Source organism: Perca flavescens, chromosome 20 (genome assembly GCF_004354835.1).
Source record: "Perca flavescens isolate YP-PL-M2 chromosome 20, PFLA_1.0, whole genome shotgun sequence".
Lineage (NCBI taxonomy): Eukaryota > Metazoa > Chordata > Actinopteri > Perciformes > Percidae > Perca > Perca flavescens.
In genome coordinates, this window is record NC_041350.1 from 5,275,052 (window position 1) to 5,289,091 (window position 14,040).

At 40.8% G+C, this 14,040-nt stretch overlaps 1 protein-coding gene across 4 annotated transcripts; it reads left to right on the top strand.

Annotated features, from left to right (window-relative positions):
- Window positions 1–408: 408 nt before the first annotated feature.
- Window positions 409–7,223, top strand: LOC114546798 (glucosamine-6-phosphate isomerase 2). Of its 4 annotated transcripts, XM_028565866.1 has the most exons (8): window positions 409–512; window positions 1,170–1,305; window positions 1,414–1,515; window positions 2,996–3,178; window positions 3,350–3,534; window positions 4,286–4,460; window positions 5,997–6,052; window positions 6,611–7,223. In XM_028565866.1, the coding sequence occupies exons 2-7, from the start codon at window positions 1,182–1,184 to the stop codon at window positions 6,023–6,025; spliced, it is 798 nt and encodes a 265-aa protein (XP_028421667.1). In that variant the 5' UTR covers window positions 409–512; window positions 1,170–1,181; the 3' UTR covers window positions 6,026–6,052; window positions 6,611–7,223. The 4 variants fall into 4 exon arrangements, 3 of the variants coding, with proteins under 3 accessions (XP_028421667.1, XP_028421665.1, XP_028421666.1); XR_003691082.1 differs by lacking the exons at window positions 5,997–6,052; window positions 6,611–7,223 and adding an exon at window positions 3,820–4,037 and having other exon boundaries at window positions 4,286–4,369; XM_028565864.1 differs by lacking the exon at window positions 5,997–6,052.
- Window positions 7,224–14,040: the final 6,817 nt, after the last annotated feature.

Here is a 14,040-nt window from a genome sequence, read left to right on the forward strand (position 1 = left end):
CCAAAGAGAACCAAGAAATTGTGATTAATGCTGCATCTTTCTGGTTAAGAAAAGAGATCCTCCCAGGTGCATGCTGGTCTTATACCTGCCTATCTACGTACAACCTTAGGTACCTAAAGTGCTGCCCGATTTTATACAAAGCAAAGAAATAAAAACAACTCCTGTGATGCCAATCAACTTTACGACCGTCATCAAAAAGTCGATTTAGAGATCCCTATGGAGAAGCCTATGAGTTTTTCCTATGACAAGTCAAAATGACTGCTGTGAAAAAGGCAAATGCCATGAAAAGACTGTTAATATATGTATCCTGAAATAATTAAAGAGCTGGCTTTTTTTAGTACACGTGGTGAATAATTTAGTCATACTGTTTTATAGCAATTTCAGTATGCATTATTTTTTAATTACGTTATTTTGGCCCAAACGGACTTCCATACATTCCGCACGGCGAAATCATTTGACCAGTTTGTCACGTGACAAAACACAGACGTCTGACCAACTCCGTATTTTAACAGGTAAAACATTTGAACTGTTGAACTGTGTAGTTTATGCTAAAAACTAACCAACTAGCTAACTAGCTAGTACTTTCAGATTAATTTAGCTGAGTGACATGAACCGACTTGTCAGCAGTAACCTTAATCGTAGCTACATTCCGCTTCTGTTCAAGTTGCTTCGCTTGCTAACATTAGCCACTGCCTCAAGCGATACATCCATCTGATAATTGACTAACGTTGGAGTCCTGCTGCTTACGGACAATGTTAACTGTGATAGTAGATAACAGCCAACCAAACCTATATTTGCGAAGGTATTTAAAAAAATTGACGCCTTGAACCGCAACAACTTCGATAACCAGCTAGCAAAGAACACACTCAGTTGGCAGTTTTTGAATGGCATTTTCTCACAACGTTACTGCTCTCTGTCCATCAGAGCGCCAGAAAAAAAAAGCTGGTGACCGTTAACGTTTTTTTAAGCTGTAACGTTTATATAGACCATTTGACGGTTGTAATCATTCTAAATGGCCCCAAGGTAATTTCCTGTTGCAGTGCATAGATATAAATACGTATATGGTTGCAGTGTAAGTGAAATGACATCAACTGATTTAATAAGGGGCCAGACTGTTGCCTATCAATTGAATTCCATTGAAAGGGTCTATATTCTTCGTACTCATTTAGTAACCCAATACAATGAGGCTGGTCATTCTGGACGACTATGACCTGGCCAGTGAGTGGGCAGCAAAATACATCCGCAACAGAATCATCCAGTTCAAGCCCTCCGCTGATAGATACTTCACTCTGGGCCTACCTACAGGTGAGCACCATTCACACAGACAATACTGTTCGGGTTCGTGGGCAAACTATTTCTGTAACTTTGTCAGCGTTAAGTGGAACGTATATTAATGTGTCCCATTTCTTCCAGGGAGTACTCCCTATGGCTGTTACCAGAAGTTAATTGAATTCTACAGAAGTGGAGATATTTCATTCAAATATGTGAAGACCTTCAACATGGATGAATATGTAGGTGAGTTAAAGGCTGACTAAACTTCTTCTAACGTGTTGCAGTACATTCTTACTAAAGCTTTTGTGATGATGCGTATCTCTCAGTGGTGCCTGTAGGATATCATAGTACGCACGAGAACGGCCACAGCACTCATATTCATAGTTTCACACATAGTCACAATAATGTAGTCATATCTGTAGTGACTTTTAACAAAACTAATATAGGCCTGTCTAAATAAGCCACTGAGGGGCAAACGTGTGAACTTGTTTCGGACGTTGTCACTACCCGATGTGAGTCGAGTGCTTTGCGACAGATGCAGATCTGTTTTGCTGTTAGCCACAGAATAATGAGATAGGTACATTACATAGCAGTAATTTATTATTTAAAGTAAGACATCACATTTTCACGGCATGATCCCTGATGTCAGTTCTAGATTAGAGGCTGAAGTAGCCTACAAGAACATGCTAACGAGAGACTTCTGTAAGAAAAATGGACCCATGTAACGAAGTTCGTTCACTGCTGGCTACGAGTTAGCAATCAAACACAACAAAGGCTGTCACTTGAATGGCGTTTTGAGCTAACGTTAGCAATCAAACAATCATAGATAGCTAAAACGTTTTTGAAATGATTTCCGTCTTCTGTTATTGTTTGCAATGAGAAAAGTTTATTATTTTATGGATTTCACAATGCAGCCGGATCCCTTGGCGTTATGCCGTAAACCGTTTAAATCTGAGCATGCGCAACTCACATCTGCACTCGACTCACATCGGGTAGTGACAGCGTGTTTTCTGGGCTATAAATAAACCAATGTCCCGTGCGGTGTGTAACTTTCACACTTCTGTATACACATGCTTACTATAAGGTTCTTCTTACGCGTAGAAGACAAGATGAAGTTCCTGCATTAACTGGTTTATTAAACCACTCAAAACATTGCGAGAGAATTTACAGATGTATTATAATTTGTCAAAGAAAACAGCACTCTAACTCCCTGGTAAATCCAACCATGGAATTAACAACAAAAGAGATACACTTGTAGCCCTTACTTGAAGTACTCGCTCTACTTCAACCAGCTGCAAGTGCTTGTACTTCTGTTTGTTTCCATTGTTTCCCAGAAAGTCTTTGGACAATTGCAACTTTGTACTTCTTTACATGGAGAGAGTAATGGAATGTCAAGTGCAAGCCCTCAGGAGACTGCACATTCAATAAAATAAAACGCTCGTGTACATTAGGACACTTTGCAAAGTGGCAGTTTTCATGTGGCATGAAGAGTAAAATTTGGATGACACCATCACTCAGGAATCCTGTAATGTGACATCAGCAAACAACAGTGACTTCTTAGGCATAGATAAACAAGTTCATCCAGTTGGCTCTGGATTGTGATTCATTTTCAGCCTAATTTCATACCTTCCACGTCCTCACGGTCCCAAAGGTCTGCGGCAGAGTAGTTTACTGTGTTTCCTCTGGAGGCTTGACTCATGGCACTGCATCTCTTGTTCTCAAGGCCTACCTCGTGCTCATCCAGAGAGCTATCACTCTTACATGTGGAACAACTTCTTCAAGCACATCGACATTGATCCAGCCAACGCTCACATCCTGGATGGGAACGCAGAGGACCTGGAGACTGAGTGCCAGGCCTACGAGCAGAAGATCGCAGAGGCTGGAGGAATTGAGTTGTTCGTAGGAGGTCAGAATTGCAGTTTTAAATATTGCTTCGTCTGCTATATCATCATCAGTCAAACAGAGCCTGTTGTACGTACACATCACAAGGATCATTTCATCTCTTTTGCTTGCAAAAACCTCTCTTTAACTTGGTCTTTGTCCGGCTCCTTCTGTATCTTCTGTAATCTTTCTGTAGGTATTGGCCCTGATGGTCACATAGCGTTCAATGAGCCCGGTTCCAGCCTTGTTTCCAGGACCAGAGTGAAAACCCTAGCTAAGGATACCATTGTGGCCAATGCTCGTTTCTTTGGCAACGACCTCAACAAGGTTCCGACCATGGCTCTCACTGTGGGCGTCGGAACTGTCATGGACGCCAAGGAGGTCAGATTATAAAGCAGTTAATCTATTCATCCATTGTCCTGGAATAACATAATATTATACAGTCATGTGAAAAAAATTAGGACATCCAAGCTAAAGTTGACTAAAAAGAGGAATACAAAAAAAAATCATCTTTTGGAAATTGATCTTAATGCCTTAATTAAAAAAATGAGGAAAAATCTGACCTTTTGAGGACACCAATTTTCTTTGGAAACCTTTAAACGAGGTGTCAGGACTTCTGTACAGTTTTGAGTATACTATACAGACAGACAGAAAGTGCCGTTACAGTCATTCCCCGGCTGCAGTGATGGTGCAGAGACTCCGAGAGAGCAGATGCAGAAGACCAGGAAACGCTGACCAGTCAGAGCAGACTAGGCTTTTTCCGGAGGAGGGTGTAAAAAGACAGGCGCTAAAACGGCGCATTCCAGACAGAGGGTGAATACAGGGCTCCGTCTTTGAGACGGCCTTCACGAAGAAGGGCCAGCACGACCTCCGGTCCGAGCGAGGTGATAAGATAAGAGAAGCAGCCCCGGTATATTCAGACAGACTGTATGAGAAAAATGAAGTGTTATTTGAACATTAAAGCATGTATACATGTTGTAGTAGAAACACAAAATACAAGTATGAACCTGGAAATGAGCATAATATAGGACCTTTTGAAGAATATATTTTAGCTAAAACACTTAACATGTTCCTACTTTCCTGGATCCACAGCAAGTGGTGGCTGCTGCTAACTCTGTCCTCCTCTGCTTAGGTGATGATTCTGATCACGGGAGCACACAAAGCCTTTGCTCTGTATAAAGCCATAGAGGAGGGAGTGAACCACATGTGGACCGTGTCAGCATTCCAGCAGCACCCGCGCACCATCTTTGTCTGCGATGAAGACGCCACCCTGGAGCTACGGGTCAAAACCGTCAAATACTTCAAAGGTACCAACAACAACCGCACCTTCTGTATTCAGCTAATTGGAGTGGAATAGTCCATGGAGAAGAGTTCATTGACATAAATCGGCTGTACAAAATATTAGAAACACCGGTGTATTGTAATACATTCTAACAGCAGCGAACCACGGCCTTAACAATGAACGTAAAGTGGAATCAACACCCGCCATATTTAAATCGGCTCCAACAGAAATTGAATATTGGAACCTTCATGGAGGGAGGATTTATTGCAGTACTCTTTTTGCATTAGACGGCATTAGTTTTAAAGAGGCGGGACCTGATTCACTGCCAACTAAGTGTACATTACCTGATTGGTTCAGTTCATTTGGGCTGGTGTGAAAGCTGGCACGGACCAAACAACCGGACCAAAACCATCTGAAAACGTGGGTCTTGGTCAGTGATGTTCTATGTTTTTTTTTCAGGGCCGATACCGGGGGAGGGAGGGAGAGAGAGAGAGAGAGAGAGAGAGAGAGAGAGAGAGAGAGAGAGAGAGAGAGAGAGAGAGAGAGAGAGAGAGAGAGAGAGAGAGAGAGAGAGAGAGAGAGAGAGAGAGAGAGAGAGAGAGAGAGGACTGTGGACTGTAGAGTAGACGTAATACAAAAATGTTCTTTGATGATAAACCAATTGTTACTTACTGCAAAGAAATAACGATCGTCGTAGAAATGCTGAATATCGCAGCCGATATTTGGTTGATCCTTAGTCTCGGTCTGGTTCTGAGTGGATTCTTGCGATTTTGTTGTTGTTGTTGAATGGATTCGAATTAGAGGTGGCCCGATACCATTTTTTGCTTCCCGATACCGATTCTGATACCTGAACTTGCGTATCGGCCAATACCGAATACCGATCCTATACCAGTGTGTCATATATTTTATTATGTTTTAACAACTGTGTACTACTATCCCTGTATGGCTGTGATATGATTTCTATCTTTGTCGTCGGTCTGGCTCAGGTTAAACTCTTTGTGAAACATGAACAAACACAAACAATGAACGCCACAGAACTTCCTTTTATTCTCCAGTTTGACAGTCAGTTATAACGGAAAAAGAAATAAACTACTTTAACGTAGATTTTCTTTAGGGCTTTATTACGTGGTATCGGATTGGTCCATAAACTCCAGTACTTACCGATGCCAGCGTTTTAGGCAGTATCGGAGCCGATACCGATAACCTCTCTAATTTGAATGGATGCTAGTGCTCGGATTTTTCCTAATTCATCAGAAAGTGTAGAGCAGTTCAAACTGAGGTGTGGTGTGTATTTTAAAAGTTCCTCATTAAAAAGTGAATAAAACATAGTAACTATCCTCACTGTAATGTTTCTGTACCACCTGTTTCTACTCGTCTGTCGTTATTTTAGAAACATAAAGTCCAGTTCCAGTCAGGACTAATAATGGTCATAACTTCTTTTTTTTTTTTTTTTTTTTGGTGAGTTCTTTGTAAAACCAGAGTAGATCCATAAACCCATCAGGTTCAGTAAAGTGCTGCTCAACCTGCTGTCAGTCACCAGAATGTTGATTTTTCTCTGTAGGTCCATCAAGCACTGATGATGCAGAATGACATCCCCAAAAACTGTCCAAAGAATGAGTTACGTCAGGTTATATGACTTACTGTTTGTGCCCTTTTAGTTAGTTTGTAATAACTCAGTGTGTGAACGGGAAACAGACCCAAACTATATGGCAACAATGGATCATCTGTTCCTTAGTCTGCACAAAGTCAACCACATTGCAAATGTTAAAGAACCCAAATCAAGTTTCCTGTAACCTTTTGTGAAGCCCTCCCAGCACCCTGGAGAGAAGGTCAGAGTTCACAAAACAGTCCATTAGAGACAATGAGACTATAAACCAGCATAATGCTGCCACAGTGGATATAGAAACATTCAGATCATTATCTAAAACGGATCTGTGGTGTGCTATCCAGTGCCCTACAGGTCAAAGGGTCTTAAGTTAAACTAAACACTCGGTTGTTCTGTAACTACAGTCAATATTTCACTAATAGCATCATAACATAGAGCTGTAAATCTATAGCAACATCTGTAGTTGCATAATATTGCAGAGTAGTAGTAATTTTAGGCATTTTCTGCAGAGCTGTATGTCTGTATCTAATATGCTTTTATTGTCCTTTTTTTGTTTGTTTTTATTGTAGGTTTACTGCATGTCCATAACCGACTGGTGGACCCGGTGCTCAGCATAAAGGACCAGTGAAAGGGAGAAGATCACAGAGTGCGCTGAAGATACTACGGACATGAAAGGACCGCCTTATTACTCTGTTACTGTTCCATATCGGAGAAGCTGTTGAGCCAGTGTTTGAATGGCTGTCCTGACCGTAGCATGTTGCTCATGCGTAGACCTGAACGGCCTTTGGATAATGTCACCAGTAATTAATGATGTAAGGAGATACTCCCTCTGCGGTTCTTTATTTAAAGGGATAGTACCAGTTTACTTTTTTCTAAACACTGCTCTGGGTCTTGGTTGGCCCTCTTCTTTTTCAATCAGTATGATTCATGACAGTAGACATAAAGCCTTAATTTAGTTTGGTGTGCGAAGTGAATCCACACAGTCTCTGTTCTCTGTAAATGAACCTGTACAGAATATATTTGATAACTTTTTTTTCATCAGTTTCATCCCCCAATTAGTGATGGGACAGAGGAAGCAAATACTGCGTGTTTATTGGTAATATCGATAACACTTTACTTGAAGGTATCGACATAATCGTGACATGACACTGTCATAACTATGACATAACACTGTCAAGTCATACACGTTTATGACTTCTGTCATTAAGTGTCATTTGGTTTTTGTCATGACAAATTGACATTGTTTGGGTTGTCTTGATTATGACAAGTTGACATTAATCAAAGTGACATTACCAGAAGTTGTCTTGGTCATGACAACTTGACATTAAATTTCTTTGGAGTGTCCTTATTAAGACAACTTGACATTAAACAGGATGACATTATGTCAAGTTGTCATGACAAAGACATCCCAAACAAATCGATTGTCGACAATTAAATCAATCAACAACTGTTTTGTTAATCAATAAATTGTTTTTTTATTTTTTTTTAATGAAAAAGTGAAAACTTCTCTGATTCCGGCTTCTTAAATTTGAATGTTTTCTAGTTCTACACTCCTGTCACAGTAAACTGAATATATTTTGAGTTCCTGTCAACTTAAACAGCATCTGGATTCATGATGCATCTATTCAACACTTGACGTGTATAGTTAATATCCTTTAAGGCCTTTGACTTATTTCCAGTGTACCTTTTGTGATTTATTTCCATCTTTAGTGATTGGTTACAACACCATTTTCATCAGGCTGTTACAGTTACTATATGACTTCTAGTCGGTGTTTGTGCACATATACTGTCTATTTTAACTTTATTTTCTAATGACAATAAAAACGAATTCTTTGCCTAATCCTTGTCTTTTATGAAGTACATATTTAAAGTTGAATCAGATAATCATTAGTGATGTTACGCTCTGTGCAGAGGCTTCGAAGCCTGGCGAGAAATCCCGAAAGTTGTCCGTGAAGCGCGTATCAAGGCTCGTATCGTTTTAGGCTGAAGACGTCCTTGACGACATCCGAAGCCTCGCTGCCCATCCATTAAATGTTTTGAATCTGCAGTTTTATTACACAACGTGATCTACAGGAGCACATTCAGTGCCCTCAACCCAGTTAAACCATTGCCACTTTCCAGTTTAAGTATAGCCTGCTAATATTATCCGTTTATTATACAGTTATGTTTATTATATTATACCAAAAGAAAATACACACTATATTGCCATAAGTGTGACGCGTTCCACTTGGTCAGTTAGGACAGAATACAAACAACTTCTCTCATTTAAGGTGGTTTATTAAAGCTGGAATAATAATAATAGAAACTTGTATACAAGGGTCTTTCCGGTTTGAGAATCCACAGTCAGCGGATCAACTGTTTCTCTGTCTCTTCTCGCCCCAAAAAGAATGCAGTTCAAAAGTCACAGTTCAATATATGAAAATGTGCTGGCTATTGTGATTGGTTAATACTAAGCCGTGACACCCTGAAAAAAGATTTCCCGCTCTCTAGTCAAAAACCGTCTTGGATACCGTGTACCACCGATCACTGGATCATCTGTAATACATCTGCCTGTTTTACACTCTTTGGTCAACAGGTGGTGTTGTGAGCAAATGACGCTTCGAGCTTTTTGCGAACCAATTTTCTGGAAAGCTTCACGAGGCTTCATCTCGCCACCACTAGTAATCAGGATTTTGGCTTCCCACGATCAAATTTCCGTGATCGAACGATATTTAAAATGCGTCATTCCGTTCATAGAACGCTCCTTATCAAAGTTTTTGCAACGTCAATCTAGCGCTCCATAAACCACTGTCTGATCACATGCCTCCATGAGCCAATCAGAGTTGTTCCCTGCACCGCGCAGCTTAGTTTCTAGATGTAGACAGTCACAGAAGACAGAGTAACGTGAGGAAAATTCCACAACAAGTAGCAGTTGGTCATCATAAACCAGTCACGATGTTTACCACTTTACCAGTAAACGCAACATTTTGTCCCGTCCGTTTTGTTATTCAGACAACAGCAGTGACCAGTGCTAGTTTGTGTCTTTTAGCTCATAGCTTTAGCAGCAGACTGTCGGACGTCCCGTTGTTGGAATCCTCTACAATACAGTCACACTTTTACACCGTTTTACACTGTCAGCATTTTAGCCGTTCTTAATCCAGTTACTACTGTAGCTAACGGTAGGCTAACGTTACCTGCTGCGTAACGTGTTATTTGTGTTTACTAGCGTGACATGCAGCGATGTTTATGGTGCCTCTAACGTGGGTTTCGTAGCATCAGAGCGCAACGCAGACATGTAAGTGGCAGTGTAATGAGCCACCGAAATCCGCTTTGCTATTTTGTCCAGTAGATACCGGGCACCACATGCGCCGTTAACGTGAACAGAAAATTGCGTTGCCTGTATCTTTCACGGCAAACGTGCATGTGTGGAAAGCGGTCGCACAACAGCTGAAATGGCATACTCCTTCACAGTATCCTTCAATAAAGGAGGAATTTAGAACAATATGGATGTATTAGTAGGAATGTAGCACAATATGGATGTATTAGTAATGTAGCACAATATGGATGTATTAAGAATGTAGCACAATATGGATGTAAAAGCATTTATAATTAGCCTATGTGACAATAAAATTAGTTTTGGTTAAAATCAACAAACAATCGTGATAATTAATCGTGATCTCCATATTGATCAAAATAATCGTGATTATCATTTTGGCCATAATCGTGCAGCCCTAGAAACTATTTCAGTTGAGAGATCACACTGTCGTAAACCACTCCTATCCTTCTCTGTTGTATTGCAGTTTCTTGGTTTCCCACAGTGGGGCACTCACTCCTAAGATTTTAAACCAATGGCAACCCACGTGTACTCTCATAAGATGCAGTGTGATAGAAATCTGTGGCCAAACATTGTACCATGGAAGCAACTTGGTTTTATTTGTAAGTGAAGCTGCATTTTTATTGCTAAATACACAAAAACCACATCAACCGTACAATCAGTTCATTTAAGTTGCATGTTAATGGCCCTCGTCGATTCTCATTGTAAGATAAAACAAACGTTATTGACCCTTATGCAGGCAAGCATGGCTCACAGCAGCACAAGGAAGTACAAGAACAGATTGGTAACTTTAAATAATGAGAATGCTGTTCAGCTACTATACACAATTTGTAATGAGACATTGGAAAAACCAAAATCAAAGCTAAAAAAAAATAACAGGTGTGTTGAGACACAATCACAAGTAAGCGACAAAATGAGGATTTTTGAATACTTAAGTGGCTGGTAAAGTGTAGTGTGTCTGCAGATAGCGGCAAGAAATAAAGTTACAGGGTTTTCTTGCATAGAGGAATTTTTGCCGTGGCGTAACCCCCTCCCCCAAAGAAGTTTTAGCCAGCCTCAAAAGAAAATCATCAGCACCAAAATGACCAGAATTGAGAATAAAAATAGCAACTCAAGTCCTCTCTAAATGCGTTCAACCCTCCTGTTGTCCTCGGGTCAAATGTGACCCGTTTCTATATCAGAAATCTGGGGTTCTTTCAACCAAATTTCCCAAAAATAACTGAATGAAATTGTCTAGAAGACTAGATGTAACACAGAATTGGGTAATAATTTATGCTTTACAGACAGGCAAACCAGAGGAGGACAGCATGCGAGTACGTAGGAAAGTGTGTTGAAAGTGTCAAAGAAAGCGTTAAAGGTCCTACGACATGGTGCTTTTTGGATGCTTTTATATAGGCCTTAGTGGTCCCCTAATACTGTATCTGAAGTCTCTTTTATATAGGCCTTAGTGGTCCTCTAATACTGTATCTGAAGTCTCTTGTATATAGACCTTAGTGGTCCCCTAATACTGTATCTGAAGTCTCTTTTATATAGACCTTAGTGGTCCCCTAATACTGTATCTGAAGTCTCTTTTATATAGACCTTAGTGGTCCCCTAATACTGTATCTGAAGTCTCTTTTATATAGACCTTAGTGGTCCCCTAATACTGTATCTGAAGTCTCTTTTATATAGACCTTAGTGGTCCCCTAATACTGTATCTGAAGTCTCTTTTATATAGACCTTAGTGGTCCCCTAATACTGTATCTGAAGTCTCTTTCCCGAAATTCAGCCTTGGTGCAGAATTACAGCCACTAGAGCCAGTCCCTCAATGAGCTTTCCTTAGGATGTGCCATTTCTGTGTCTGTAGCTATTGAGGAGGAGCAAAGGGGGGGTGGGCAAGGTGGAGGTTGCGGGTGTGGCCTTGACCAACTGCCATTTTGCTCGTTTGAAAGCCATGATGTCTCTCTCTCATGGGTGGGCCAAATTCTCTGGGCGGGCAAAGCAGAGAAAGAGGAGGTAACCTTTCCCCTTATGACCTCATAAGGAGAAGATTCCAGATCGGCCCATCTGAGCTTTCATTTTCTAAAAGACAGAGCAGGATACCCAAAGTGAAATGTTCAGTCCATGGGACCTTTAAAACCGTCCAAAAAAATGCCAAAATTGTCAGAGAAAATCATCAAAAGCGTTAAAACCGTAAAAAAAAAATAAAGTCAATAAAGTGTTGAAAACTGTCAAAATATGGCCTGCAGAAAGACAATACGAGAGTTAAGAGCAATTTACCAAACAACCGTTGAACAAGCAGAACATAAACTTGAATATGAGCGCTGATCTCAGTTTTATCTCCAGAGTCAGGCTGTACCAGACTCTCTCAGTGATTGATTTAAATCTGAGCCAGGAAAAACTGAGTTATTGTACATAAAGCAGCCAGATTAGTCTGTTGAGATCCCTTTGATTGAAGAGTCTGACAGTTCCATAACTAATCGCGTAGTTATGGTTTCATTCTCTCCAAAGTGATTGGAGAGGGACATGGAGTAGTAATTAGTAATATTCAGGAAAATAAATGAAATCTCTCAAACATTATCTGGATCGTCGCCATTGACGGCATCATGCGTGCCACTGATAATTTACCTCAAATAGCACACAATTTGTTTACCTTCAGTAGTTGTACCGAGCCTTTATTCACCGATACCTTTGAGCCTACACAATGTCCTGCACAGCATGAAATGGCTCTCCTGTGGCTCTTTCCAGAGACATCACATGGGTTTATCTTCTTTTTAAAGGCTGTGTAATCCAGCAGTAGACAGCAGGTGCACAGCAGCACCACATGCTGACCTCGCCTACACACACACACACACACACACACACACACACACACACACACACACACACACACACACACACACACACACACACACACACACACACACACACACACACACACACACACACACACATAAACACACCTGTAATTTGTATGTTTTCCGCATATTTTTTGTTGTATGCATCACATTCACTGCTGATGTAAAAATGCAAAGCACAGGTGGTTGAGGTGGATGGCTCTGCACTGGATTGGAGTTCATTCCGTTGAAAACACAGACTTTCACCGGGGAAACAAACACGTGTTTGTATCCCTGGAGTACTGCTAACCAAATTTTTTTTCTTCAAATTTTAACGTCACTGCATGCCGGTAACTTGTTGTTGGCTGAACTCAACTGCATCGGCCTCTGAATCGACCGCAATCTTTCCTGCGCTAGATTGAACTGTAAATACTGCTAAACTTAAAGGAACGCGCCGACTTATTGGGATTTTGTCTTATTCCCTGTACCCCCCAGAGTTAGATAAGTCCATACATACCCTTCTCATCTCCGTGCGTGTTGTAACGCTGTCTGACGCCCCCACCGCTAGCCAAGCTTAGCACAGAGCCTGGAGGTAACCGGCTCCATCTAGCCTACTGCTCCTAATAAGTGACAAAATAACGCCAACATTTTCCTATTTATATGTTGTGATTTATATAGTCACAGGGTGTACAAATAACAAGGTCACATGAGACACAGGCATCTTCTAACTGTATACATACTGGTAACTATATTCTCAGAAAGGCGAAGCACTGCTACTTCTGCTACTTGGGCGGAGTGATTAGTGCAACACCTGAAAAGCACTGTTGTTACTCTCTGCTCCTCACCACGGGGCTTCTCAGGTGCTGCAAACATATAGGGAATTATATCTCCCTATAATTTGTACGAAATAGATATAGGGATCTTTAGATCATAGATCTTTTCAGGAAATTCCTATTAAGTTATCAGAAAATACCCACAGACTAAAGCGTCCCTGCTAATTAACTACTTTGCATTCTGTTGGTTAGTTAAATCTAATGTTTTGTATGACAGATCTTGGTAAAGTAAGTGCAATAATACTCCCTGAACTGTAGTGGGGTAAGTATGGTGTGTAAGTATACCACTGCTGGTCATGAAATACTTCAAAGGTTGACTACATGCAGCGGTTTTAAGGCAAACAAAAATATTAAAATCTTGTTTACCTCACACACCTGTTGCAGTTACAGCCACCAGATGGCACCAGTGTAACATCACACCATGTTGGAATTGTATCTGACTCTGTGAAGTTATGTTGACGTTTTTGTGTCTGTGGTGTAGCCAGACCGGCAGTGGACACACAACCAGCAGCACTGTGATGCTGCCCGCTTGAATCAGGTTCATGAGTTCAGCGCGGTTTCCGTAGTTGCAGTCTGACACCGTAAACAGTGCTGCGTTGCATTTCAGCACCTCTGAAATCCATGCTACTGATGAACTATGACATGTATAAATACTGAGTAATTACTTTATTATGATGCAGTGAGGCCTGATTAAACAGGCAGCAGGGTGACAGCTGCCCCGTCCTCCGTGTTTGGTTTTCTTCTGACAGAAGCTGTTTGCTTCTCTCATTTGAATGTGTGATTAAAGCAGATAGAATACAGGTCCTTCTGCTGGTGATCCGGAGAGAAATACGTTTTTTTGTTGTAAAACAATGGCCTACCTATAATTTAATCACGTCATTCAAAATGTGTCTCTAGACAATACCAAGGCAACAATGGGAAGAAGAACTAGGAACTGAAATATCTGACAATTCACGGGACAAGGCTCCTTCTTCCTGTGCAAATCTTAATCTGACTCAATTTAAAAGTTAAAGTTAAAGTCCTCCATTGTACTCACT

What these genes read in the sequence shown, in the direction of transcription:
- LOC114546798 (XM_028565864.1), top strand. Translation starts at nt 1,182, where the DNA reads ATGAGGCTGGTCATTCTGGACGACTATGACCTGGCCAGTGAGTGGGCA. An exon ending in CAACATGGATGAATATGTAG is followed by an intron (nt 1,516 to 2,995) that starts GTGAGTTAAAGG and finishes CTTGTTCTCAAG; the next exon opens with GCCTACCTCGTGCTCATCCA. An exon ending in AACCGTCAAATACTTCAAAG is followed by an intron (nt 4,461 to 6,610) that starts GTACCAACAACA and finishes TTTTTATTGTAG; the next exon opens with GTTTACTGCATGTCCATAAC.